Below are 26,267 nucleotides of genomic sequence, written 5' to 3'. Positions count from 1 at the left end.
AGCAAAAGGTAAACTGTTCTTTTATATCGTACAGTAGAAGGGCCAATCATTTTATTTGCTCCTCTCGTAGCTTGCATGCTCGCTTCACAATTCAGCATAAACTCAAAAAAGAGTCCCTCAAATAGATGCAAAATATCTCTGAAAACTCCCAAAGACGCCGCTATGCTGTATACAACCGATTGAAGTAGGCCACGCAAGTTGCAAAGGGAAATTAAGCACCTTCACTGCCAAACTCGTTGGTCCACGCGACTTGCTTTTCAATATCGTCTTTAGACACGGTTGGGTGAGAATCCTCCAGGGCCACCTCAAAGTCCTGCAGTGCCACATCGGGGGCGAGAAGCTCGTCCGACTTTACGTCATCGTAGGTCATTTCAATCTTTTCAGGGTCCCCCGGCGAGCACGGCGTCAGCATACGATTGCCGTCCTTCATGACCTGGTGATGATTACGTGTTAGTATTGCCCACCTCGGCGCGAAGACGGGTTCACATGATTGGAAAAGGTGAAACATACCGCTTTAAAATGTGTGGCTTGAAGGATCTTACGGACAGGACGCATCAAAGCATGCTGGACAACATTGGAGATGTCACTGCCGGAGAAGCCGTCCGACTTGGAGGCGAGCGTGTTGTAGTCACTCGACTGCAGTGCCGTATCCGTATCGCCAATCGCAAGCTTAAACATGCGCGCGCGTCCGTTGTTGTCGGGTAGGCCAATGTGCACGCGCCGCTGGAATCTTCGGCGAATGGCGGCGTCGAGTTGCCAGGGGATGTTGGTGGCACCGAGGACGAGGATGCCCTTGCTGTCGTTGCCGACACCGTCCATCTGCACCAGGATCTCTGTCTTGATACGTCGCGAGGCCTCAGACTCGCCTTCACCACGAGGACCACATAGGGCGTCGATCTCGTCGATGAAGATGACGGAGGGCTTGTTTTCTCTCGCCATGGAGAATAATAGCTTGACGAGTCTGAGCGAGGTTATTAGCAACGACACGCCCCATGAATGCCTTGAGAGACTGGCTCACCTTTCACTTTCACCCATCCACTTGCTGACCAGGTCCGAACTGCTTATACTGAAAAATGTGCTGTTTGCTTCTGTAGCAACGGCTTTGGCCAGATAACTCTTACCGGTACCGGGAGGGCCGTACAGCAGGATGCCCTTCCAGGCTTGCCGCTTGCCCTGGAACAAGCTGGGGAATTTTATGGGAAGCACGACGGCCTCCTTGAGGGTTTCTTTGGCGGCCTCGAGACCCGCAATGTCTTCCCACCGCACGTTTGGCCGCTCCTGCAGAATCGCGCCGGACAGGGCGTTTCTCAGCTTCTTATTGTCGTCGTCGTCGTTGGAGCCCTTGCTTTTGCCGCCCGCACTCGAGCCGTTGGCGCCCATCAGACCCTTGCCGCCGTTGGTGTTGTTGTCCGCCTCGGCCTGCAAGAACTGCTTCAGCTTCTCGGCGCGGTCGAGGTACGTCGCCATCTTTTCCTGCATGGTGGTCTTGAGCGCCTTGTTCTTCTCCCACTTGAGCGCCTTGACCCATAGCTCCATGGAGGACATGTACAGGTCAAAGGCCTTCTGGTACTCCTTGTTGTGGTCGGCCGCGATAGCCTTTTGCACCTCGGCGATGGCGCGGTCTCGGAAGTTTGTCGACATTTTTGCACGGGCGGGTTGTCACCGCGAGCGTCGTGCAGGTGATGTGTAATTCGGGTTGCGCGGCGCGCGGAGGGTAGCAAATTAGCACCAGACGAAGGCCGGCTCGCGTGTGCGTGAGTAGGTGAGCTCGGTGTTGGCGGGTTTCGATTGTGGGCGTCTGCCTGAATTGCTCGAGTCGTCACCGGTCTGTGGCTGCCTCTGTCGCCAGTCAAACATTGGCGGGGTAACATGTACCTATCGGGGCGACTCCAACGCTGCCCATAGCGGGGCAACCTTTTGGAGAGAGCAAAGCTCAAGCGACTATAACAGAATCGTGCCAGCGGAATTTAGTGGTGAAGAGATTTCTCTGCCGTATATTCTGGAGTTGGATGGAATTGTCATTGAGGTGAAAAAGAGCGGGATTGCATTGCTCATCATCATGGCTCAAGTGCGAGCTCAGCTTCAGACTCTCTCAGAGGAGTATCAAAAACTTCAACAGGGCGAGTGTATCGGCGAATCGACTGTTGCGGCATCTTCTGACTGCGAATTACAGATCTTCAGGCTTCTGTTGACTCGAGACAAAAGCTCGATGGCCAACGTCAAGAAAATCTGAGCGTGCAAAAGGTACAATCGCAGCATCGCCCAGGTCCCCTCAACATTAGCTCACCTCGTATAGGAATTCGAAACGCTCGCTGAGGATGAGACAATTTACAAAGTTTCTGGGCCTGTTCTTCTAAAGCAGGAAAAGTTTGAAGCGGAAAACACTGTCAAGGGAAGACTCGACTTTATCAGCAACGAGATGTAGGTTCTCTTGCCTGCCTTTGTGGCACTTTCCAGCATCCGCTAACGTGTACAGGTCGCGTCTCGACTCACAGATCAAAGAAACCCAGGGAAAGATTGATAAGAAGCGGACAGAAATTATTCAGGTCCAAACAGCTGCCCAACAAGCTGGTGGAAACGGCGGCGGGCAGTGAAGGGAAAAGCGGTTTGGCAAATTGGCATAAGTGGCAATATCAACATACACTTCAAAATATCAGAATATACTTGAAATATCAAAAGATGCAATTTCCACCCAAATTCGATCTGTTTCGCCAGCATGGAATCACGTCTTTGCAATAACACATGCTAGCCGCCGCCTTATGTACCTTTCGGACGACGACAGAGCCGTCTTGGTGGTACAAAAACTCGCGTAAAAAGGCTTTCGAGATGCCGTGACAAATCTACTTTTACGAAGTCATTTAGAAAAAAGAATTCAACATCTCGTCCTAACACCGTCCAATCCTTCTAAGTTCTTCCAAAATATGTGTTGTGACAGACAAGCTCAGGCAGACATCATTAGACAGCCCCGTCAAATGCATACCCTGCATGCGTTGGGTGGCGCGTCATTCTGCAACGCTTCCCAGGCACCAGCTCTGCAGCTACCCCTCCAAGCCCACCATCGGCAACAATTTTTGCCCTGCCGTGGCACTTGCAACTCTTGCCACGGGCCGACGACCAACTTGAGATGCTTTTCTCTTCTATCGTCTTCCCATAGGGAGAGCACTGGTGGCTTTCGATTTATCAGGCGGCCGAATTTCTAACATGGATGCGTCATCTGCAATGCGGCCTGGCAAGCCGCCTAGCATCCAGGAGCTTGTGGCCCAGGCCGAGAACTTTGCTTTCAACGTCAATATACCGCTACGACACTGGATACGGACGGCAGAGACGCTCTGCCAAGAGGTATGCTATCCGGGCATACGCTGTAGCGTTGCGCTCTTAAAATCCCGACACACTAACCCTGATGATTAGGCCGCGTTTGCCATGTCCGACACCGATTACGGCCGAGCCTACATGATGCTCTACCGACACTCTGTTCTGGTGCTAAACTATTTGGCCACGCACCCAGAGTACAAAGACCCTCTCGGCCGCAAGTCGGTCAAGGCCCTGCAAGCCCGCATTGGTGATGTCATTCAAGAGCTGGAAATGCTCAAACCTGCGATTGAGGGTAGCCGCCAAGAATGGGAACGAATGCAGCCAGAGAAACCACAATATCCTGTGTCTACTACCGACGGCGCAGCGTCCTCATACACCGGATATGCGGCCCGGGACCCTACACTACGGCGGCAGACTACCATCCTCGACGCCGCAGAGCACCAGGACCTGGCCGTGGACCTTGCGCAAGAAGAGCTCGAACGCCGGACCCGTGTGCGGCGGACCAAGCAAGACAATTTCAATTCTCGAACCACATCGCTCCGACCGTACTTTGAGAGCTGGCGAAATGATTACCTTGGCAGAACGGAAGATGTTGATTTGCAGCAGCAAATGGCCGCCGTTCGCAGCAATCTCGATCGCAACGCTGCGGCGTCGAGCGATGCGGATGCACCTGAGGGTTTATCCGATGCTAGACAGTACCATTATCCCTCGGTTTCTAGATCACGTCCGATCGAGCTCGAGCGCGAGCAGCAGCCTGCCGTACCACCCAAGTTCCCTGCTCTCGTGCCGGAGAGACCACCCAAGGAAGTAGCACAAACATGGCATGCGGGCGACGAGCCGCCTGTACCCCCACCCAACTATAACACGTCATCCGGGCCAGCAAGACCCCCAAAGGCGGCTCTTTCGGCACCCGAGGTACCCAAGAAAGAACGACTCACTTTCAAACCCGGCGCGTATCTGGAGAATGGAGATCCAATCAGGTCCATGTTCATCCCCAGCAAACTCCGCAGGACGTTTTTGGAGGTTGCGGCGAAGAACACGGCGGCAGGGCTTGAGATGTGTGGCATTCTCTGCGGGAGCCCTGTCAACAACGCACTGTTTGTGCGCTGCCTCATCATACCTGACCAAAAGTGCACGTCGGATACGGTGGAGACGGTCAATGAAGGGACCCTGGCTGAGTATTGCATGAACGAGGACCTTCTGGTGCTAGGGTGGATTCACACGCACCCGACTCAGACGTGCTTTATGAGCTCACGAGACTTGCATACGCATGCCGGATATCAAATTATGATGCCTGAAAGCGTAGCCATTGTTTGCGCACCCAAGTTCAAGCCTTCGTATGTGTATTGATTGGTTGGAAAGGTCTGTAGCCAGACGTTGAACGTTTTACTAACGGTTGTTAGGTATGGCATTTTTCGGCTAACACACCCGCCTGGGCTAAATCATATTCTGGACTGCAAGCAGACGAGTACATTTCACCCGCACTCGATTGACAACCTGTACTGCGAGACGGAGCATCCCACCGGGCACGTGTATGAGAGCGACAAGCTGCCGTTTTATGTACAGGACTTGAGAACGCAATGAGGAACGTACTGATACCAGCAGTGCGTGGGTGGCAACACCTGCATGGCCATGTATGATACCCATGTCTTTATGAGTAACAGTTTAGTGCATAATGTCAATGATTGCAAGGGCGCTGATGATTTTTGTCCGTCAATCTAAGTACCAGTATAAGACGGCTAGTTTGGGCCAGGCTAACGTCGCAGCGTTGCCAAAGTGTGCGTGTGTGTGTGCATGCATTGAGGTTTATGCTGTGTCGTCACAGCTATGCCAGCAGTAACGATGAGTGCCTGGACTACGAGATTGCCTACTTACATTGGACGGCAGACGACAAGCATCTTGCGACAAGAAAGCAGGACCCCTGAGACTGATGGCTATGGAAGATGCGGAACGAGCCGACTGCACGGAAAAGCAAGTGCGTCAAGGCCTGAGTCTGAACTGTCGTACCTGGAGGCTGGAGTCATGCCATGTGAGGTGGTGGCGCCGTTTCCGCAAGTGGTCGGCGATGACTCGGCACTTGTACACACGATCAGTGCTGAAAGGGTACATCTCATTTTTTTTGTGAAACTACTCTGTGGGGTATTTTGGATTCTAGTAAACTTTAAACAAACAAAGAAGGACGATGGCGGAGAAGAAATGAGAGTTCGTCGCCCTGGGTAGGGGTCGGGAGGCCCACAGCCGATGAAGAGGTAGGGGACTCGTCTATGCATGTATGGATGGAAATGTCACACGGGATGGGGGTGACTGACGCTCTTTGGATTGAAACGTCCCTTTTTATATTAGGTTGCTGGAAGGGCGAAGAGGAGAAAATTAAAGCACAGTTGGTCAAGAATTCCTTTGATCAGCAAATCGACCGGCTGACTAACTTATAGTGCCTGTTTCGGAATACCCTCCCTAGAGTGTTGAACAGGATTCTTCAAAGGGGACAAGAGGGAGGACAGCAAAAAGTGTAACGTGGCACTGGGGGTTAGTTAATGAATGCTCTGTGAGAAAAATGCTCTGGAACCAATTGGAAAAGGCCGCTAACGAGGTTTCTGCAGAGTGCGCCCATGTTACAACGATGAAGAAACAGGTTTGCGCCAACTTGCTGGGTATCAGATTTTGGGGGCAATGCGTTCCGTATATTGCATCTCGTATAGTACCCTTCATTATCGGCATACCTACGTCCCTTCATTACCTTTCCCTACTGAGTACCAGTACTCCAGAGGTAGCGGTAGGCACCTGATACCGTCATCATGTAACCAACCCTTGTTCTCCATGCTGATGGCTAGCCTCCGTACCTTGTACGGTGGACCAGCCGCACCCGGAAACAGGAAAGAAAGATGAGGCGCTAATAAGTACCAGTAACTTGTTAGCTACCCAGTATTAAGGGGGTTCGACAGTTGCCGCCCCAGGGGGACAATGATTCGCTGACAAGACGTAATCCCTGAAACCAGCATACAAAGGCACAAGAGGGAAAACAAGCAAATCATTTTCCCAGCGCCTGGTCAGACCATGCATTCTACCCGTTGTGCGAGCGGAGGACACCTTTCTGTCTCAGAGAAAACTCAAAACTATCAGTCGTCCCGTTGCTTCCTTTTCCCCCCATCCTTCTCTACTGATATATCCCCCCACGCCAAAGTATCTGTATCCCCCTTGATCTCTTTGAACTCGCTCTATAAATACAACTTGCATTCGACCTCGCGCACCACAACAATATGAAATCCGTACTGTCCCATCTACTCGACTGAAGCCAGGCTTCTTTTCTTACCCTTGTCCTTGTCCTTCTTCTTCTCCCTCCTTGTCTTCTTCTCATCCTCATTCTCCTTCTTCTTTTCTGTAGCAGGACCTACAACCAACACGACTATGAAGCTCTCCTCCTCCCTCCTCTGCGTTACGACCCTGCAGCTCGCGGGCATCGTCATCGCCGCCCCCGCCCCCGCCTCCTCCGGCACCGCCTCCGCGCCCCCCGCCGCGGGGCCCTCCCTCACGGCCGACATGATCAAGGCCATCGCCCCGGGCTCCGCGAGCTGCAGGAAGGACGAGCCCGACGCGCGCAGCGCCGGCCAGGCCGTGAGCTTCATCGCCAAGTCCATGCAGGACAACGGCGTCACCGACCCGCGCGAGGTGGCCGCCGTGCTGAGCCTCATGGCCTTTGAGTCGGGCGACTTCCGCTACAAGCGCAACGTCTTCCCCGGCCGCCCCGGTCAGGGCACCGCCAACATGCAAATGGCCAGCTTCAACCTCCTCTACGCCCAGTCCCTGCCGGCCGTCCGCGACCAGGTCGCCGACGTCAAGACCACCGACGGCCTGCCCGCGGACAAGCTCAACGCCATCCTCGACCTCGTCACCCCCGACGAGTACAACTTTGGCAGCGGGCCCTGGTTCCTCACCACCCAGTGCGCCCCCGACGTCCGCGAGAAGCTCAGGGCCGACATCGACACGGGCTTCGCCGCGTACATGAAGTGCGTCGGCGTCGAGGTGACGGACGACAGGAAGCAATATCTGACTCGTGCCAAGAAGGCCTTTGGATTGGAGTAGGGGGGTGTTGTTATTGTTGGTGGTGGCCCTAGCGGTTCAGCGAGCTTGTCAAGGCTGCTTTTTTTATACCGCTGCTGGCCAGTACATATAGTTACACAGACTCCTTTATAAATCTCAATGTATGTGTGACGGAAAGAAACTCTTATAACGAAAGCTCTTCTTTGCCCCGTGTATGAACCGTGAACAAGCCCGCAGGGCAAGCTCCCATCCCAGAGTAGTAGTCTAGTGTAAGCTGTTACATCTTGGATTCCGCCACTTTGGCTGCTATGGCCGGTGCAAATCCAGGGATCGCCCTTTGTCATGGCGCGCAAATAAGCCTCTCTCTTGGCGACTCGCTCCAGATATACGAGAATCGCGTCGTATTCTTCCAGCGAACAGGGTATGAAGAGCCGCACAGTCGTCAGGGCAAAGACGTTCATGATGTCGGCCGCAGTAAAGCGCTCCCCGGCCAGCCACGGGCTGGTCCTGAGACGCCCGCCCAGAATCCGCAGAGCCTGGCGCATTTTTCTCAATCAGCAACACGTCCCGTATTCTGTTTGATGTCCTCTTCAACCAACAGTGCTTGTCGCTCAGGAGGGCATTGCATTGTTTTTGCGTCGCGCGAATACGTCTTCAAAATCATAATAGAGGCCCAGCTCTTCACAGAGCCACACAATACGCTCTGATTGAGACTTCTGCAAATGGTGAAGAGTCAGCATGTTGTGTTTTTTTTTGACAAAAAAAACGAAAGAAAAATACATCTTTCGAGTTTTCAAGAAAAACATGTTTGGATTCTCACGTCTTTTAAACTGGTGATAGTGCTCAAGTTCGGCATCAGGCTCCGGAACTTTCCTATAGCGTCACCGTTGACCCGCTGGAGAACAGGCTGGATTCCCTTCTATGAGTCAACACATACAAACACTGGATAGCATCGCCGTTCTGAAAGACCAACTTGAACAAAGTTGCTCGGGAGGCAGCCTGCTCGGTTTTTGTCGGTTGTTCAACTGGAACCAGCCCGCCCTGTGCGACAACACAAAACGCATACTTTCAGCAGAACAATCTGCCGCGGGTAAGAAAAAGTAGCCCGTTGCTGGAGACTGCCAAGTACATATCAAAGACTTGATCTCGTATTATCCACTACAATTACCTGTTGTGAAAACAGTAAATGCCCCGGCTTACCATATTCTTCCTTGGGGTTGCTTGTCTTTCTTGCCTTGCCCTTTTCCTCACTTTACAGGAGATCTACATGGTATTTAGGCACTTCTCATGAGCCAATTCTTCTGTCTGCGAGTAGACATATGCAGTTTGGGGGGTATATTCCGTAACATGATTGGCAATCTCATCAAATGGCACTTCCCGGTGCCCTATATACAAATAATCCATTCGCCCTTATGTAAAGTATGCGTTCCCACTAATGACAGAATGGAACAGCCAGACGAAGCCAGCAAGAGGCAAATTAAACATTGTATGTGCCCGGGGCAGGACCAAAGAATTCGCCCTTGGCAAGGTGTTTTAGACGGCAGGCAACGTTTGATGGATCTTCGCAATGGCTTTGAACAATGTCGTTACCCCACCAGGAGACCTCGTAGCCATTATATGCGACTGCGAAGAACTGAATGATACCCGAGATGGCAATACCGCAGGACAGAGCAGCCGATAGGACAAAATTGTACTTGGACCACCACCCCAGAAAACGCTTGCGCATGTAGATCCAGGATAGGGCCGCAGGTGGAACGGCAGCCCACATGTAGCTAATGTTGTAAGGAGCCCAATGAATGCCACCGAAAAGCATGACCACAGGATGCGTTTTGCGAAGGACCGGGTTGTTGGGGTATTTCTTCCCCAGTGCCCAGAATACGAGAACGACAACAACACCAAGAGGAAATCCGAGCAGAGTCGCGGCGTATTGGCCACCAACACCCCAGAGTCTTTTTGGGCCAACAGTTCCCCATAAGACGGCGGCAGTGAAGAACGTGGTCTCGTTGGGGCAGTAGAAACGGAACGGAGCGTTCTCTGTACAGACATCCTTTAGCGTAATTTGATAGGTCAACACGCCTACGGCCACAAAGGTGGTTGCCAGTGTAGGGACCATCTGGGCAAAAAAGGTAATGCGAGGGGGGATCTTGAGGTAATGTGCGAGTTTCAGGTCCTTGGCAAAGGCCTGCGCCTGTAAACACGTGATAACACCATACGTCTTGAAAAAACACATGGCTAGGGCGTTGCCTTCAACCCAAGAACCACCAATGAACTCTGCCAGAACATTGAGACTGACTTGCACACCAGTCATGGCGTAGATAATGCCCGTCGGCACAATGAAGATGAGAGTCAGGGCAATTCCAAAGAAGATTGTTCCAGGACTGGTATTGGTAGGGTAGTGAACAATGCCAGCAACTCCAACAGCAATGGCAAAGACAAGACAGATACCATACCACCACTCAGGCACTTCCTTGTACGACTTCATGAGACGGTTGTGAACGTCCAAAACACGATCCTCTTTAGTGTCTTTCCTTCGGCGGACTGTATTCCATAGCTCCTTCAGGCCCATCGAAATTTCTAAACGGTGGTACAGGATGGCATGTGTGATGGACGCAGTGTATACACTGAAGAAGAACATATAGACGACAATGTTTCCAGATGACAAGAAAGGCGGCGAGTAGTCTTGATATTTTTCAAGGTCCATGATGCCCCGGGAATCAAGAACTCTCGTGACGTTGTATCGCTTCGCAAAATGGTCCCAGGGAGAATTGGATGTGATTGGGAGATACCCGGTGTTCCATGCATTGCTGAAGTAGATACCAATGACGATGAACATGCTGAAGAACATGCCCACGAACATGTTGAAGGTGCTGAAAAATGGAATGACTAGAGGATCTGTGAAAAAGGACGCAATATTCCAGTCAAACGTCGGAATAGGGTTGATTCCGAGACCGTTTCGGGAGCCGGTGATAGTGGTCAGCAGTTTGTTATCCGGAGCAATCCATGTCATCCATGTAAAGTATGATAACGCGGCGAAAAGTGTATTGGGAACCCAAAAGTAGATAAACATCAGGCCGAAAACGATGGAAAAGAACTTTAGGCGGCTGATTCTCCAAAAGCTTTTGAGGGGCCCAGCAACACCAGTGTTCGTATCGTCATGGAAAGAAGCATTCAGAGCAATAGTGACGAGAGCTTCTGGCCAGACACAGAATGAGGGATAAACAAGAAATCGACGGGTGATGCCCGCCAGGCTATAACCGATAAAGTTGGTAGAAAGTGCAATCAGCGTCTGGTAGCCAAAGTTAATTGCCCAGGGCTGGTTGAAGAACTTGGGTAGTGCCTGGATCCAGATGATACTACTGGTATATGTACCACCGAGAGAGATGCTGGCCATGATGGTGATGAGCATGTGTTCTTTCTTGTTGAAAGGGCCGGGGTTGAGGCTATGGCGAACGCCAAAGAGGGTAAAGCCGACATCGGGCAAAATAGCCTCGCAAAACTTGCCCAGGGGATAGGCCAGCAGCTGAGGAACGTTTGAGGTGACCGAAATGGCAGGCATGCGAATACCAAAGAAAATATTGACGAACGCGCAGGCGACGGCAAGGATAATACCGATAAGCCAAGCTCGGATGGTGGAAACAGGAGTCGTGGGGTCGTCGTGGTTGTCGACAACGGCGCGAACTTCAGCGTAGGGAGAGTTGTTGGTAATAAGAGCGGCTTCAATCTTCATCTCGTTGATGAGCTCCTCGTGGTCATCTGGGTTGGTGAAAACATCCTCGTTCTCTATTGGAAAAAAGAGACCGATTAGTCGCGTTGCGCCTACGACCTTGCGCCTCGTGTATACATACCTAAGAACTCTTCAATCTCCCGGATAACATTGATTGGAAAGTTGGGGTCGCGACCATGGAGCTTCAACACTCGTGCCATCATCTATGCAAGCCGGTTTAGTCGACAGCTTCATCAAGGTGGTCGCAAAACTCACGCTTCGCAAGTCGTCGAGTGAATAAGTAGCTGCGAGCTCCTTGGCCTCGAGCAGGTCGTCCTCTGTGACGTCGAGGTGGCGCTCCGTCTTCTCAATACCATCTTCACTGAGCTCGACACTGTGGTCATTGTGTCGTACTTGGTTCTGTTGCGTACACCGTCATGATTAGCCACTGGTGATTGACAATTTGGGGGCCAAGCAGCAGCTCCGCCGGCGCGCAAAGCGCAGCCGCGACGACATACATCTTTCTCAGTAACCACGCCCGGCTCCACCGTTGTGGTGAGCTGATCTGCTTTCTCGGCCATCGCGAGCGATCTGTTTCAAAGTTCGTTCGCGATGAATCCAGTCTATGCAAGACTGGTCTTCACGAGCAAGTTGAAGGAACTGGAAAGAGAGAAAGTCATCGCCGGCCCGGGGGGGCCAAGAAGGCGGCAAAGGGCTAATATTTATCAAGAGCGCCAAAAGTGCCAGCCAGTAAGGCTGCCAAGATGGGGGCGACTAGATCAGAATGCGGCAGAGCGATGGAACAGTAAAGCTGGACGGCACAGTCGCTAGCCCCGGCACGTACGAGGCGATTGTCTCGGTATTGGCCCACACATGCCCACAAAGCCAGACAGGCCCATGAACCTCCGAAAGTAACCTTCCTTTATTCCTTGGTACATCTGCATGGGCAGGATGAGCGTGCCCGGTTGCCCCGGCTGCCCGGGGGGCTAATAAGCTACGGATAGACTGAGGCATATTAGACTCAATATAAGCATGCAGATATCCGGGGGACGACCAGGTGGCCACCGATAATGCCTTGGAGGGCAGGGGAGGGTCGGCTCCATCCAAAAAGAGATGGTTGTGGTGCCGTCTCCTCAATTGTAAGCTGTCGATCCAATGCATCTTCACGAATCATGGCAGTGAACTCGGACAGGAGGCCGGCCAGAGTAGGATCGGCTCGAGTGCCCATGGGACCAGGCTCTATCACTGCATAGTTACAGCAACGCTGAACAGCCACAAACAACCACTCTTTACTGGTTACGGTGGCATTCATCTCCTGATGACGAGGCACACAAAGTTGTGTCGTGATTGATGAGCCGCCGACGGACCTTTGAGACAGCCTCGTTGCTAATACTACTCCAAGCTCAGGCAGGCGAGGATACGCGAGCGGCGCAGCATAAACATCATTGATGAGCTGCATGTCTCGCCCTAAAGTTCCATCCAGCCCGGCAGCTGCAAACCTCTGCAAGCCTCTGCGAACAACAAGTGCCATGCGGCTCCTTCCTTCTGGTAACTACTTACAGGATGATGCTGGGGATATTTTGCAGCTCTCCGCGGCAGCAGCACGAGTGGCGTTACCAACAGGGCCAGAGGGCTGAATGCCTCGCGCGCCACTGCCGATGGCGCTGATGTTCTTTTTTTTTTTTTTATTCCCACGGCCGGCATAGGTGCCAGCCAAGCCACGCAGCGCCTTTCGGGGCAAGGCCGAGGTTAGCGACAACGGCACAGCGTCGCCCGCCCCCTGACATCGCCACCGGGTTAGCCTATCGGGGGTGCCATAACTAGTTAATTAGTTGGAGCAAAGCGCCCTCTTGGTATGGGTGGGTGGGCTCTTCTTGTTCCCGAGGCCGCGGCGGAGAGCCCTGCGCTACCCAAGGATCTCGGGTCAGCAAAAGCTAGCCGGCACGCTTGGCCGTGGCTTTCGAGCCACCGACGCGATGCCAAGGATAGGGATGATAGGGACCGATACCTTGTTATAAAGCTGGCAGCTTTTTGATGCCAGCTCGTGAAAATCATGCTCTGCCATTTTGCCGCTCTGGGCAGTTTCGGCAGAATAAAGCCCACAGTTTCCCTCCTCTACTTGGCAGTGCTAAGACACCACGGACGGCAGAGCTGACCAGGGACTTTCGTAGCTTTCCAACTATGGAGTAGATTTTCCATGCCGACTGGGTCAAATTTCAGACAAGGCTCACTAGGCCGTCTTGCTAAAGTGGTCTGCTCCGCACTGCCGCTTGGCGAATCACTAGTTTGAACAAGTGCGCAGAACAACATCATGAAGAACGGGATGGAGTAAGGGACTTTTGCTGTTTAGTAGGAGGGCGTACATGGGCAATGTTCAAGTTTTTGTATCGGCACCAAAGAGTTCCTGCCCAGTTCAGTTCAGTCGCAATATACTAGTTACTGGCCACGAGAATACGCCTGCTGGAGCCTGTCATGTCAATCCTACTGAGTAACACACATTCCTGCAACGGTAGAGGCCTGGTGCCAGCAGGGTACGGCGTCCTCAGCTGAAAGCCCCCTGGCCGGTTCATTTAGCTCAGCCCTAGCCCAAGCCGGTAGTCATTTTTCATGCATCAGTATTCAGCTCGATCTCCTGGGCGCTCCCTGGATGCTCATTGACCAATGTGCTGGGCTCTCCCCTCGAATGACGCCGCTTGCTCGAGGATCCAGGACTTGCCACAATCAAAGTTGTACTTGTGAGCGAGCCTGCCATCAACTGCATTTCGCCAGCCCACTGCATCTCGAAGTCACTATCGGGTACCATGTGGGTAGTTGGTGAGTGGACGCTTTCAATACTTGAACATTTGATTAAACGGTAGAAGCGACCCTCATGGGGCAAGTCGCGTATAGAGTATTTGTTAAACACAGCTGCAGCACACACTGGGGCTTCATGGTGCGAGTTTGGACAGAAACCTGGAGAACGGATCAGGCTCGGCTCCCGCCGCCGTGTGCACTTTTGTACTGTTCGTGACCCGAAAGCCACAAAAGTGCTTTTTGACTAACTAGTCAACGGTCTACTGATCCCAACGTGTGTGGGTAGTCTTAATAGCAAAGTGAATAAGGAGTTGTGATCTCTTTTTCTGGAGCACTATCCGTACTTTGCTTCGTTATACATGGTTGCGTGGGCCTCTATAGGTCGGCGGCCCAGGAGAATCCATTTCATGGCTGGTGAGCCTGGTTTCATTTGTCCATGAGAGCTGTTTGTCCTCTATGACATTGCTCTAGCTGTGAGCGTCTTGGGTGGCCGAAAGCCGGGTAACGATAGTAGCGCTTGGTCTCGTGAATCAGCGACAACCTTATTCCCAAGGCGCGCCTGGATCGCCAAGCACTTTTACTCCGGTGGCGTGTTATTAAGTCGCGTTCCCCAAGCCGCTCGAGTTAAAATTCCAGCCCTTGGTTATTACGCAGTTATAGCTGCAATACTAATATGCAGCGCAAAGCCACAGAGCCACTTTCCCATGGACATCAGGCCATGTCGAACCCCGCATCTTAACAACGCCAAGCCAACTCTTGATCATCTTGATGGGGACAGCAGACTAGGCACACCCGACCTCGGAGCGTCGTCGCGCCAGTTTGAGCGGCCTGGGTGGCCCCAATAAGCCTTTTGAGCGTGTTGACGGTCGCCATGTTGGCACTTGGCACCTTTACAGGACAAACTTTGGGCAGTAGAGGTGGGTGGGTAGCCAAAATGCAACGGTACGATAAAGGGAACAGATCAGCAAGGAGTGCTGGTATTAGAGAGCTGCGCACAACATCCGTTACCATCATACAGCAGCACCATGGCCGTTCCACACGTAACTTTCTAACCTTGCTTTGACAAAAGGATGGTACCCTCGTATACTCCATCGTTTCTCAGGGTCAGCTCCACGCCAGTCGGGCTGCCATCAACACCAAACTTGAACTGCGCAGCATCACTGCGATCTCTGGTGCCGGTGTGAAGCCACGTTCCCCTTGCCAGCCAGTAGTCGCCAGAGACATGCTCCAGATGCATCTTGTAGGCAAAGAAGCAGTCGCCGCGCTCGGCTTCCAGGACCTTGACCCCGGCCTTGTCAGGGTGATTGGCCTCGGCAAAATCAAAAGTGCCATAGCCGGGATGATGGTATCTACCAGCAAGCTTACTCGTGTCTGCAAAAGGCGACAGGGCCTGTTCCGGGGGTGGTCGATTGGGGTACAGAATGTCGAGGGCGTTGGCAGCTTTTTCCTTTCTTGCCTTGATGGCTTCATTTATCCTATTTTTTAAGGGTTGACATTTTTTCCCGTCAGTTTTCCAGCGTCCTGTCTGTCTGTCTGTTGTTTGCGCTCCCGGGGGCGTACGAAAACTTACTTGGCCTCGTGATCGACTCGTTCATTCTCTGCCACTCCAAGCTTGTCTTGGATAAGGCGCTTGGAGACAATGGTCGTCACCGCAATCGCGGCGTTGAAGGAGTTTGAAAAGGCAACCACGCCGTACTGGGCCTCTGGTATCCAAAACACGCCCGAGCCAAAGGTTCCCGTCGAGCCCATGTGCTCGTACACGGTCTTGCTGGCCGTCGACGACCGACCCCATCCCAGCGCGTAATGCGACACGGACTTGTCGTCGGCGCTGCACATCGACAACGGCGTCCGGATCTGCCTGTGCGTGGCCGCGCTCAGGGGCGCCTCCTGACGGAGCAGGCATCTCACCCATTTCGCGTGGTCGGCGACGCTGGAGATCATGCCCCCCGCGCCGGAAACGACGCGCGCCGGCGCCAGCGGCAACGCCTTGTAGGCCTCCTTCTCCTCATCCCAAAACAGGCTCGTCGCAAGATGCTCCGGCGCCGCCCGGGCGTCCTGTTCGTCCATGTACGTGGCATGCATGCCCAGCGGGGCCCAGATGTGCTCCTTGAACAGGTCGCCCAGCCATTTCCCCGTCAGGGTCTCGGCCACGTGAGCCAGCACGACATACATGTGGTTGGAGTAGAGGAAGTCCCGCCTCGGCTGGTTCACAAATGGCAGGTCGCGCATGCTGCGCACGCATTCCTTGGCACCCGACGGGCGGCGTCCGTCTCGCTCGCTCAGATGCGAGAGGTCGTGCGCGGAGAACCCGGTCAGGTGGCCGGCGGCATCGCGCAGCGTGGCGTGTGCCGTCGTCCACTCGTCTTGCAGTACGAAATCGTCGCGGATGATGGATGCAATCGGGGTGTCCCAGCCCCTGGCCAGCTCCGGATACTTCTGGCTCTGGATGAGGTGGTCTATCAACGCCGCGGTGAAAGCCTTGGTGCACGAGCCCGTGTAGTACAGACAATCCTCGGTAGCCGGGACGTCCGGGAGCGAGGCGTAGCCATATCCCTATCTCCAAGTTAGGCCCCCCCAGTTGCTTCGAAATGCACGGTGTCGGTGAGCGCACCTGCGTGAATATCTCATCCCCATCGATGACGGCAAGTGCTACCCCAGGTGCGTTGTGCCTCTCAAGGAGCTCATTCACGAATTTTCCAAATTCGTCGTTGAAGGGATTCGTAACAGAGCCGGCCGCGTCGACGGCCTCGTCTTGGGCCATGTCTGCGATTTGTACAGAGTACAGCAGCGTTCTTTACAGCGCTTTTCGGCGAGGGATCGTGTTTCAACAGTGTTCATGATTTCCTCGGATTTTGCGTCTTTTAATATACGAGTGAGAGCGCTACTTGCTTATATGCCACGTTACCTAGAGACTCCCCCATGTGGCTGTCTGGTGGCTGTTGCAACGCTTCATGGTAGCCAGAGCCTTGTTGAAGCGGGGCTACCTACATACGCGATGAGCAAATCTGCCTCTATTTTTAAACTGGCGCGGGTTGATGAGGAAAATCGCACATCGTGCTCAAGGAGAGCTTGATTACCGTTTTGGCCAGGCGCAAAGACATGATTGGACGGTTTTGTGGCGCAGAAGCGGAAAGGAGGCTGTTCACCCCCTTATCCCTCCCTATCCACTCAGAAGCCTAGACCGCGCTACTTATCGTATCAAATTTTAATCACGAGAGAAGGCATTCTCTCTCTGTAAGCAAATACTCCTTTTTTTTCGGTGCTCGTCAAGGTATTGCTGGTCTGAATAATCACATCGTGAGCCGGAAGACTGGCCCGCATTCCTCGACCGGACTTGATCTTCTTGTGCAATCTGTGACACTGCATCAGTCTTTTTAGAAGCGGGAAAGCTAGCAAATAGATTTGTCCCGGGTGAAGCCATGACCGTCAACAGCAGTCCGCCAGCAGGACCTGCTCCCGCGGGTCTGATTAGCAACTCCAATGCCTCAATCTTGGCATACTGCGTCGCCTCCATTAGTATGACCGCGGTCAACAAGTACATCTTTTCCGGCGGATCGTGGAATCTCACCTTCTTCTGCCTCACGGTTCAAGTGAGTCCCATGTTTTTCTGTATGGCACGCGTCCTCTGCTGAATACCGAATGACATAGTCCGTTGTCTGCCTCATCGCCGTTCTCATCGGAAAGCGCTTTGGCATGGTCACCACTCTGGCGGCATACGATTCCCTCAAGGCCAAAAAGTGTAGGTTCTCTGGAACCCCTCAGCGTAGTCCCAACGTGCTGACCAGTGCAAGGGTTTCCATTGTCCATCTTGCTCGTTGGAATGATTTACTCTGGCGCCAAATCGCTTCAGTATCTCAGCCTACCGGTGTACACAATCTTTAAAAATTTGACAATCATCGTCATTGCGTACGGCGAGAATTTCTTTTTCGGCACCAAGGTCTCGCGCCTCATCCTGGTCTCGTTCGGCTTGATGGTGCTGAGTTCAGTCATTGCTGCTTGGGCCGACATCCAGGCGGCAATCAACGGTCTGCACTCTCTCGATACCACGGCTGCCACAGCGCAGCTCACAGCCGGCTACACATGGATGGGCATCAATGTGTTCTGCACCTCGGCCTTTTTGATCGGCTCGCGCAAAGTAATGAAGGCGTTCAACTTCAGCGACGTCGACAGTAAGCCATGACTCAACTTGTCGTCGTCTGAATCCCACGCTAACATCTGTATAGCCATGTTTTACAACAACCTACTTTCTATCCCGGTTCTCATTCTGGCGTCCGTGTTTCTGGAGGACTGGTCGAGCGAAAACGTCACTCGAAACTTTCCGCCAGAGACACGGACAGTCCTCATCATCAGCATGATCTACTCCGGTCTCGGGACTATTTTCATTTCTTACACGACGGCCTGGTGCATCCGTGTCACTTCCTCGACGACATACTCCATGGTCGGCGCTCTCAACAAGCTGCCCATGGCCGTCACGGGCTTCATCTTCTTCGGCGCCCCCGTCACCCTTGGCAGCGTCTCGGCCGTCTTCATTGCATTCGTCAGCGGTATCGTATATGCGTGGGCAAAGGTGGTGCAGAATGAAAAGGTCAAGCTGGCGTTGCCAACCACAAACAACGCCACCGAGAAGGATATGAAAGTCTGAGGGCCAAGTTGGGCATCCGATGACACGATATCAATATAGACTTGGAATTCCTGTATAATAATTAGAATACATAAAAGTAATCATGTTGTTTACGTATTGGTCACTCAGTTCAGTGTTACATTCTTCCAGCGTTGGATCAAGTTTGGCCCACATGCTCACTCAGGCCCCGCGAGTTCAGATCGGCCAACAGCAACACCGACTCGGAGTAACAAGAATCAAATGCACGGCATCATTATAAGACTCTGAACTTTCAATCTTCGAAGCATCTTATATTAACTCAGCAATCTTCGCAAGAAAAAGCTCACGGATTCATCTACCCACATGAATGTGGACAGTATGATGTAACGCGTGCTTGGTGTTTTCAGGTGCAGATGCAAAGTTGTTTTTTTTTTAAATCCTTTATGCGGACTTTTTTTTTTGGAACTATTTTAATCGCGTTGATTGTTAAATTATCTTCTCGAGCCAGCACAATCATCACAAAATGGCTGCAGATTTTGAGCAGCAATCGTACTGGCACGATCGTTTCAGCTCGGAGACTGCCTTCGAGTGGCTCCTCTCATCCTCGGAATTTCTCAGTCTGATATGTCCTCTGCTGGCCATTCTCGGTCGCTCGTCCGAGATCCTTCGCATTGGCTCCGGCACCAGCGACCTGCACAACCACCTGCGACGGCGCGGATTCCTCAACGTGGTCATGCCACCTCATCAATATACATAATCCGTTGCCGGGTACTCATACCGCGACAGCGAGCAACCGGCTTGTCTTTTCACTGGCAGTAGCATTGCCAGTTTGGTTGCCATACACCAGCCCCTCGTCTCCATTGGCCATCCTTGCCCAAGCACTCTCCAATGCGTGCACGCGTACGCTGACGTTGGCTCCTTTGGGCATGTCCGACGTGCCCAGAACCATCAAGGTAAGCGGCTGCGTGGTGAAGTAATTGACTGTCGCGCTGTCAATCCCGCCATCGAGGAAGACTTCGAGAATGGACCGATCAACGATGCCGCTCATGCGCCACGAATCCCCGTCAATCAGACTGTTTGTCGAAAATTTGTCGGTGAAGAATACGTCGTCAAAGCCCTTGGCGCCACCTCGGTCGAGGAAGAAAGGATTGTCACCACCGAGGTAGTAGCCGCCGCGGACAAACTCGCCCGTTGTGGCCGCAATCAGTGTAAAATTGAGCGTTGCAGACCCGGAAATTCCGGTTTGGGGGATGCCCGTGATGTTTGCTTCCCAGTATATCGCGTTGGAGTCGACGCGAGAAAAGTCTACAGTGAGGCTGTCGTTGACCAGGCTGTTGCTGGTGGCCAGCTGCGAGCCCATGACCGGGTCCAAACTGTATGGCTCCGTCACAAGCTTCCAACCGACTCGCTTCGCCTTTGTCAGGTAACAGCGACGAGGCACCGTCATGGCACTTCTCCATCCTTCTTCGCCCGTAGGGACGACTTGCGTGTACTGCCAATTTGAGGCCCAACCCAGATACACTGGGAGCTCGTCTTCGGCGGTGCCATAAAAGAACTGGCCGGCATAGTTGTCTTTGCCAAAGTCGGCAATCCTAGCGGCATTATCGACGGCCGTAAAATGAGTACCGTTAAAGTGGCCTGGATAATATTGGGCGATGGAGCCACCGAGCGGCGCTCCCGGGTTGACGCTAATCGCCAATAGCCACATGTCGTCCTGCTTCTTGCCTTGCGAATCCAAATACGGCATTTGCACCAGGTTGGGGCACTCCCATTGCAGGGTCAATAGACCACTGTTGGAGAAGTTGCTCGCATGTGTCCATTCCTTGAGGTCTGGAGAGGTGAAGATGCCAATCTCGAATTCCTGGGCGTAGGCTACCACCATGACCCAATGGTGCTTGTACCAGATGACTTTTGGGTCGCGAAATTGCGAAGAGTTGCTAGGTATGACCGGGTTATTGTGATATGGGATGAATGTATATCCTCCGTCACGGGAGTATGCAATAGCTTGGGTTTGAGGACCGGGACTGCCATCCTGGCCATACTCGGCGAGGGTCTGCAGCTGTCAGAGGGTGCGAGGCCATCTAGGGTGCTTATAGAGGTGAGCTTACATAAATGGCAACAACGCCGTTTTTCTGGTTTGGAAAGAATCCCGAAGTATTATCGGGATCGGTGACGGCACTGCCGGAGAAGACATACTGAGTCTTATTTGGGGGAAACAGGGCAATAGGCTGATTGAGCCAGTGGTAGAGGTCCTCGGACGTGGCATGACCCCAGTGCTGGTTCCCGGCGACAACCCCAGTCGGGTTATATTGATAGTAGAGATGCCATACTCCTTCATCGTCTCTAAACATTCCGTTGGGGTCGTTCATGAAATGCTTGGGAGGGGAAAAGTGAACCTGTGGGCGATACCGGCCATGATAGTCACCTGTGATGGGCACGCCAGTAGGCACATTGGGGTTGATGTAGGTCGACACAGCGGCATCGTTAGAGGTCCATGAGGCGTTGGTAGCCACACAGGTATTAGCCAGGCTCAAGGTGCCAGCCAACGAGATGGGCTGCAGCAGATGCATGGTTGAGGCGCGTCCCGACGCGGAGGAGCAGGTTCCGAGGTGTGAAGGCGAGGAAGCATGTTGAGAGCGCGGGTGCGGCTTTGAGGGTCATTTATTATTACATCGAGTATACCCGGTTAGCAGGCCCGGCAAAGCATAAAGTCGGCGGGGAAGGGACTAAAATAATAGTTAGCTGGGGAGTTGATTAGAGGTGTGAAGAGGCTGTTGCCCCACGATCGTCTCCGCAGGTGTACTCAGTGGGCTAACTAACTTGGAGATGCCGGACCGACGAGATTTTGGATGCGGTGTGGTGTGGCGAGTCAGAAGGCGCAAGTATGTTGGCGGAAGGGCCAGTTCCGTTTGTGGAGTTTCGAATACGAAGTCAATACTTGAATCTATTTCTTTTTCTTTTTTGCTTCTGCTTTTTTTCCTAGGCAGGCGCTGTGAAGACATAGGTGCATGCTCTTATGATGCTAGCAACGGATTGACCATGCCTCTTTTGTGGTGATGCCCACTTGAGAGACCAAACGCGGAGGATACCACAGCGCTGAAGGGTATCAATGTAAAACGAAGGAAAAGCCAAAGTAAAACAAATTCAAGAGCTTGAATAAAGACTTGCGACCCTGGCAACCGAATGATTTTCTATTCGTTACTTTGCTCCTCTTTATTATTTTTGGACAACCAACCTTGATCATTCCCGTATTATGACATACCCTGTAGCGCTCATTCATCCGTTTGCAACCATGCTCAGTACCAGACCACTAATAGTACAACAACAATGGCCCTAATGAAGGCACAAAGAAGAGCAAATAACAAATTTCCGACATAGCATCTAGCTCATTGTCAGGGTCCCCAATGACGGCATCAGGGTCATGAATTTGGCTCTGAAGCCCGCTGTGTCGGTCCCTTGCATTAGGCTTTGCGTACGTCGACGCCCTTGTTGCCCGGTCAACCGGGCTGCGGCCACTCCACTACTGGTGGTCCCAAACCAAACAAAGGGCCATGCAAACGCGCACGCATGACCTTGAGAGTATGCCTATGGAATCTCATCTCGTCGTTTGCAAGTCTTCCAATCTTGCTGCCTACATGTCATCTTTTTTACTTTTGCCATTTCTTTTTGCTGCCCTCTGACGAGACTGGTTCTTGTTTAGTTTTCACATTGACTCAATCGCATAGTTAGTCCTCATCTCACTCGGGTATTGGCGCATTCCCGCTGCCCCTCCACCTACCGGCTGTCTTGCACGAGCCGTACCAGCATTCCAGGCACAACAAGCTCAACAAAGCTTCCATCCTAGTCAACATCATGGACCGCCCAAATACCCCTTCCAAGCCGCCCGACTACAGCCTGCACACATATGACGACGATCATGATACTCCCAGCGGCACAAACTCAGCAGCCGTCAGACTATTGACCTCGGTGGAATCACCCATTGAAGAGTCCAGACCGTACGTATACAGCAAACGCTCAATTGAGCCTTCATCATCAGCGCCGCCTTGTCCCTCGCAGTTTTGGCCTGCAACTCGGCAGAAATCAGTCACAGTTCCGGCCATTGCTCTGCTGCGCCATGATCAAGACTCTCGCTTTTCACATCTCGAAACCCCGTCACTTCCGCAAGCACAACCCAAGACCCATGCCACGTCACTGTCCAAGATTCCCATTCGACCAAACGTTGCAAAGCTGCAAGAGAAGAATAGTGTCGGCCTTTCTATTTCAAGACTGCGAGCCGCCGTCATACCGGCAAAGCTGTCGCAAGCTCTCCCGAGGCTACCGGCTGGGCCGAGTGAGCGTTTCCAACTCCAGCGAGCTGGCAGTGACGCTCAAGTCCCGTCAAATACCTCATCAAGAATCAAGCATTGCCCAAATTCCCAGCCGCCGTCAAAGCTCCAGCGAGCTCATAGCGATGCGACATCACGACCGCCAGCTTCGCCCAACGGCAGAGGAGTCCCCGTCTCAAAGCCACTTCCCATTTCATCTTCACCCGTAAATTGCCGCTTACTCTATTCCTCTAGTACCTTTGGCGATCCTTCAACTCGAAGATCGTATCAAGCATATCAGCCCAGTGTCACATCGTCACCCTCTCGGGCAAGCTCTTTCAAAGAGGACACACGAGCCATGCCTCCCCCGGACTCTACATACGTGCCCTTTGCCAACCGGGATAGCGGCGGCTCACCACAGAGGCCATGGACGCCTTCGTCAAGAGTCTCCGAGTTTTCTCGCCCACCACCAACCAACTTATCATTCGAACCCTCCGATTTGAACGGTAGTCCGCGACCCGGCACACCTTCCTCAAGATATGGTGGTAGTCCTAGACGCCCACTGCCTCCTGCACCTCTCTTCTCCTCACCGTCTCGCGACTCACAAGCCTTTGCCGACGATGCAACAATAGACATTCCTCTCGACGGCGCCGACGATGTCTTTGGCCCCGGTTCCGATCTTAGCGAGTCCCGTCCTCTCCCAACTACCCGCGACTCGTTTCACTCAGAATCGCAGGAAACGCTAAATGGAGGAGAGGAGGAATTGTTTGAAAAAGGCGAATTCTACGGACCGGCGCCTGATGGAGCTCAAGAGCGACGAGGTGTGCGCGCTCCTCAGATGTCGCGAAAGGAAGTCCAGCTCATCAACGGTGAGCTGGTTCTCGAGTGTAAAATCCCCACGATTTTGTACAGTTTCCTGCCACGCCGGGACGAGGTGGAATTCACGCATATGAGATACACCGCCGTCACTTGCGACCCGGATGACTTTGTTGAACGAGGATACAAACTCAGGCAATCCATTGGCCGAACTACTCGCGAGACCGAACTCTTCATTTGTATCACCATGTACAATGAGGATGAGATCTGTTTTACACGTACCATGCACGCTGTCATGAAGAACATTTCACACTTCTGCTCCCGTTCTCGCTCACGCACTTGGGGTGAGACTGGCTGGCACAAAATCGTGGTCTGCGTCATCTGCGACGGTCGACCCAAAATCCACCCCCGGACGCTCGATGCCCTGGCTGCAATGGGTGTTTTTCAGCACGGCATTGCCAAAAACTTTGTCAACAACCGCGCGGTCCAGGCTCACGTGTACGAATACACCACGCAAGTGTCCCTCGATTCGGATCTTAAGTTCAAGGGCGCTGAGAAGGGCATTGTCCCTTGCCAGATGATTTTCTGTCTCAAGGAAAAGAACCGTGGCAAGCTCAACTCTCACAGATGGTTCTTCAATGCTTTTGGCCGGGCACTTAACCCCAACATTTGCATTCTGCTTGATGTTGGTACCCGCCCTGGTGGAAATTCCCTCTACCACCTTTGGAAGGCATTCGACACCGACTCCAACGTGGCTGGCGCGTGCGGTGAAATCAAGGCCATGAAGGGGAAGTACGGTTCTAGTCTTCTCAATCCCCTCGTTGCTTCTCAGAATTTCGAGTACAAAATGTCCAACATTCTGGATAAGCCACTCGAGTCTGTCTTTGGCTACATTACTGTGCTTCCCGGCGCACTGAGTGCTTACCGATACCATGCTCTGCAGAATGACGAGCATGGGCATGGGCCTCTTAGCCAGTACTTCAAGGGTGAGACTCTTCATGGGCAGCATGCAGATGTATTTACTGCCAACATGTATCTCGCAGAAGATCGTATTCTCTGCTGGGAGCTGGTCGCCAAGAGGGGCGAGCGATGGGTTTTGAAATATGTCAAGGGCTGCACCGGTGAAACTGACGTTCCAGGCAAGTAATAAAGATCTTCGGTTCGTGGCCATTTAGCTAACATGAGGTAGACGCTGTTCCTGAATTCATATCGCAACGTCGACGATGGCTCAATGGCGCATTTTTTGCTGCCGTGTACTCTCTCGTCAACTTTAGGCAAATCATTAGCACCGATCACACCATTGCGCGCAAAATTCTTCTCTACATGGAGTTCGTCTACCAGGCCTGCCAGCTGCTTTTTACCTACTTTTCGCTCGCCAACTTTTACCTCACTTTCTTTTTCGTCGCTGGCGGCTTAACGGATAAAACCGTCGATCCTTTTGGCCACAACATAGGAACAGTCATCTTTATCATTCTTCGGTATACTTGTGTTTTACTCATTGCTACGCAATTCATTTTGTCGCTAGGCAATCGACCACAAGGCGCAAAGAAGATGTACCTGGCCAGTATGATCATATATGCCATCATCATGGCGTATACCACATTCGCAGTCATCTACATTGTGATACGTCAACTGACGGACGAGAAAAACCTGGAAAAATTCAGCATCGGCAACAATGTCTTTACTAATCTGATCGTCTCTCTGACCTCCACTGTCGGCCTGTACATTCTCATGTCAGTGGTGTACCTGGATCCCTGGCACATGATGACGTCGTCCCTGCAATACTTTATGCTTTTGCCCAGTTATATTTGCACGCTGCAAGTGTACGCATTCTGCAACACGCACGATATCACGTGGGGTACCAAGGGCGACAATGTGATCAAGACAGATCTCGGTGGTGCTGTGGGCAAAGGTCAGACGGTCGAGCTGGAGATGCCCAGCGAGCAGCTGGACATTGACAGCGGCTACGACGAGGCGCTCCGCAATCTCCGCGATCGCGTCACAGTCGCCAAGCCTGGCGTCAGCGAGTCGCAGCTCCAGGAGGACTACTACAAGAGCGTGCGTACCTACATGGTGGTGACGTGGATGGTGGCCAACGGCATCCTCGCCATGGCCGTGTCCGAGATTTATAGCAACAAGGGCATCGGCGACAACTTTTATCTGCGCTTCATTCTCTGGAGTGTCGCCGCGCTCGCCGTCTTCCGCGCCCTCGGCTCCACCACCTTTGCCATTATCAACCTCGTCAACACCATTGTCGAGGGCAGGATACGCATGAGCCTCAAGGCGCCCAAATGGATGGGCGGCTGGGGCGAGAAGATGAGCGAGGCGGCCAGTAGCGTCGGCAGCAGCCTGAAGCGTTAGTACCAGGGATGTGAAAACAAGGCGCATTTAAAATGAGCGACTTTGTCGCACGGGACTTTTGTATTGATTTGTTGTGTTTTTTCGATATCTGCATTGGTCGACCGACCGACCATGTGAACTTGAAGCTTGTTTGCGTTGATTATCGGCGGGTGTTTTCTTTTTGTTTCTTTATTTTGTTCTGTGGTTTTTGCAATGTACATGTTTGGACAAGGATAACCCTGTTGAGAAGAAATCTTTCCACGTCGTGATGGGCAGAGGTTCCCGATGGGAATTCTAATGTAGGAAATGAGTATTTTCAAATGAAGAGATTTTTTGCATGACACCAATTGTTTTGGTTACG

The 26,267-nt window shown here is 52.6% G+C and overlaps 9 protein-coding genes across 9 annotated transcripts; 5 read left to right on the top strand and 4 right to left on the bottom strand.

Moving 5' to 3' along the window:
- Positions 1 to 211: 211 nt before the first annotated feature.
- On the bottom strand, positions 212 to 1,641 carry V2A60_003717 (AAA family ATPase VPS4; the record flags this gene model as incomplete). The annotated part of the gene is made up of 3 exons (XM_083255044.1): positions 212 to 433; positions 511 to 961; positions 1,019 to 1,641. The coding sequence occupies 3 exons, from the start codon at positions 1,639 to 1,641 to the stop codon at positions 212 to 214; spliced, it is 1,296 nt and encodes a 431-aa protein (XP_083111170.1).
- A 418-nt stretch (positions 1,642 to 2,059) lies between these two features.
- On the top strand, positions 2,060 to 2,594 carry V2A60_003716 (tubulin-binding prefolding complex subunit YKE2; the record flags this gene model as incomplete). Its single annotated transcript, XM_083255043.1, has 4 exons — positions 2,060 to 2,126; positions 2,174 to 2,244; positions 2,297 to 2,421; positions 2,477 to 2,594. The coding sequence occupies 4 exons, from the start codon at positions 2,060 to 2,062 to the stop codon at positions 2,592 to 2,594; spliced, it is 381 nt and encodes a 126-aa protein (XP_083111169.1).
- A 607-nt stretch (positions 2,595 to 3,201) lies between these two features.
- Positions 3,202 to 4,896, top strand: V2A60_003715 (AMSH-like ubiquitin thioesterase; the record flags this gene model as incomplete). Its single annotated transcript, XM_083255042.1, has 3 exons — positions 3,202 to 3,339; positions 3,409 to 4,649; positions 4,716 to 4,896. The coding sequence occupies 3 exons, from the start codon at positions 3,202 to 3,204 to the stop codon at positions 4,894 to 4,896; spliced, it is 1,560 nt and encodes a 519-aa protein (XP_083111168.1).
- Positions 4,897 to 6,717: 1,821 nt separating this feature from the next.
- Positions 6,718 to 7,392, top strand: V2A60_003714 (heme peroxidase; the record flags this gene model as incomplete). Its single annotated transcript, XM_083255041.1, has 1 exon — positions 6,718 to 7,392. The coding sequence occupies one exon, from the start codon at positions 6,718 to 6,720 to the stop codon at positions 7,390 to 7,392; it is 675 nt and encodes a 224-aa protein (XP_083111167.1).
- Positions 7,393 to 8,827: 1,435 nt separating this feature from the next.
- Positions 8,828 to 11,634, bottom strand: V2A60_003713 (uncharacterized protein; the record flags this gene model as incomplete). The annotated part of the gene is made up of 4 exons (XM_083255040.1): positions 8,828 to 11,130; positions 11,196 to 11,277; positions 11,330 to 11,473; positions 11,572 to 11,634. The coding sequence occupies 4 exons, from the start codon at positions 11,632 to 11,634 to the stop codon at positions 8,828 to 8,830; spliced, it is 2,592 nt and encodes an 863-aa protein (XP_083111166.1).
- A 3,260-nt stretch (positions 11,635 to 14,894) lies between these two features.
- On the bottom strand, positions 14,895 to 16,607 carry V2A60_003712 (uncharacterized protein; the record flags this gene model as incomplete). Its single annotated transcript, XM_083255039.1, has 3 exons — positions 14,895 to 15,321; positions 15,417 to 16,399; positions 16,458 to 16,607. The coding sequence occupies 3 exons, from the start codon at positions 16,605 to 16,607 to the stop codon at positions 14,895 to 14,897; spliced, it is 1,560 nt and encodes a 519-aa protein (XP_083111165.1).
- Positions 16,608 to 17,265: 658 nt separating this feature from the next.
- Positions 17,266 to 18,488, top strand: V2A60_003711 (uncharacterized protein; the record flags this gene model as incomplete). The annotated part of the gene is made up of 4 exons (XM_083255038.1): positions 17,266 to 17,436; positions 17,495 to 17,585; positions 17,638 to 18,015; positions 18,070 to 18,488. The coding sequence occupies 4 exons, from the start codon at positions 17,266 to 17,268 to the stop codon at positions 18,486 to 18,488; spliced, it is 1,059 nt and encodes a 352-aa protein (XP_083111164.1).
- Positions 18,489 to 19,218: 730 nt separating this feature from the next.
- V2A60_003710 (glycosyl hydrolase) lies at positions 19,219 to 21,016 on the bottom strand (the record flags this gene model as incomplete). Its single annotated transcript, XM_083255037.1, has 2 exons — positions 19,219 to 20,499; positions 20,555 to 21,016. 2 exons carry the CDS (start codon positions 21,014 to 21,016, stop codon positions 19,219 to 19,221), a joined length of 1,743 nt encoding a protein of 580 aa, XP_083111163.1.
- Positions 21,017 to 22,298: 1,282 nt separating this feature from the next.
- V2A60_003709 (chitin synthase class II) lies at positions 22,299 to 25,927 on the top strand (the record flags this gene model as incomplete). Its single annotated transcript, XM_083255036.1, has 3 exons — positions 22,299 to 22,441; positions 23,006 to 24,687; positions 24,756 to 25,927. The coding sequence occupies 3 exons, from the start codon at positions 22,299 to 22,301 to the stop codon at positions 25,925 to 25,927; spliced, it is 2,997 nt and encodes a 998-aa protein (XP_083111162.1).
- Between the last annotated feature and the right edge of the window lie 340 nt (positions 25,928 to 26,267).

Source organism: Cordyceps javanica, chromosome 2 (assembly GCF_051103115.1).
Source record: "Cordyceps javanica chromosome 2, complete sequence".
NCBI lineage: Eukaryota > Fungi > Ascomycota > Sordariomycetes > Hypocreales > Cordycipitaceae > Cordyceps > Cordyceps javanica.
Note: the sequence above shows the minus strand (reverse complement) of the source record. Positions and strands in the feature narration are given on the sequence as shown.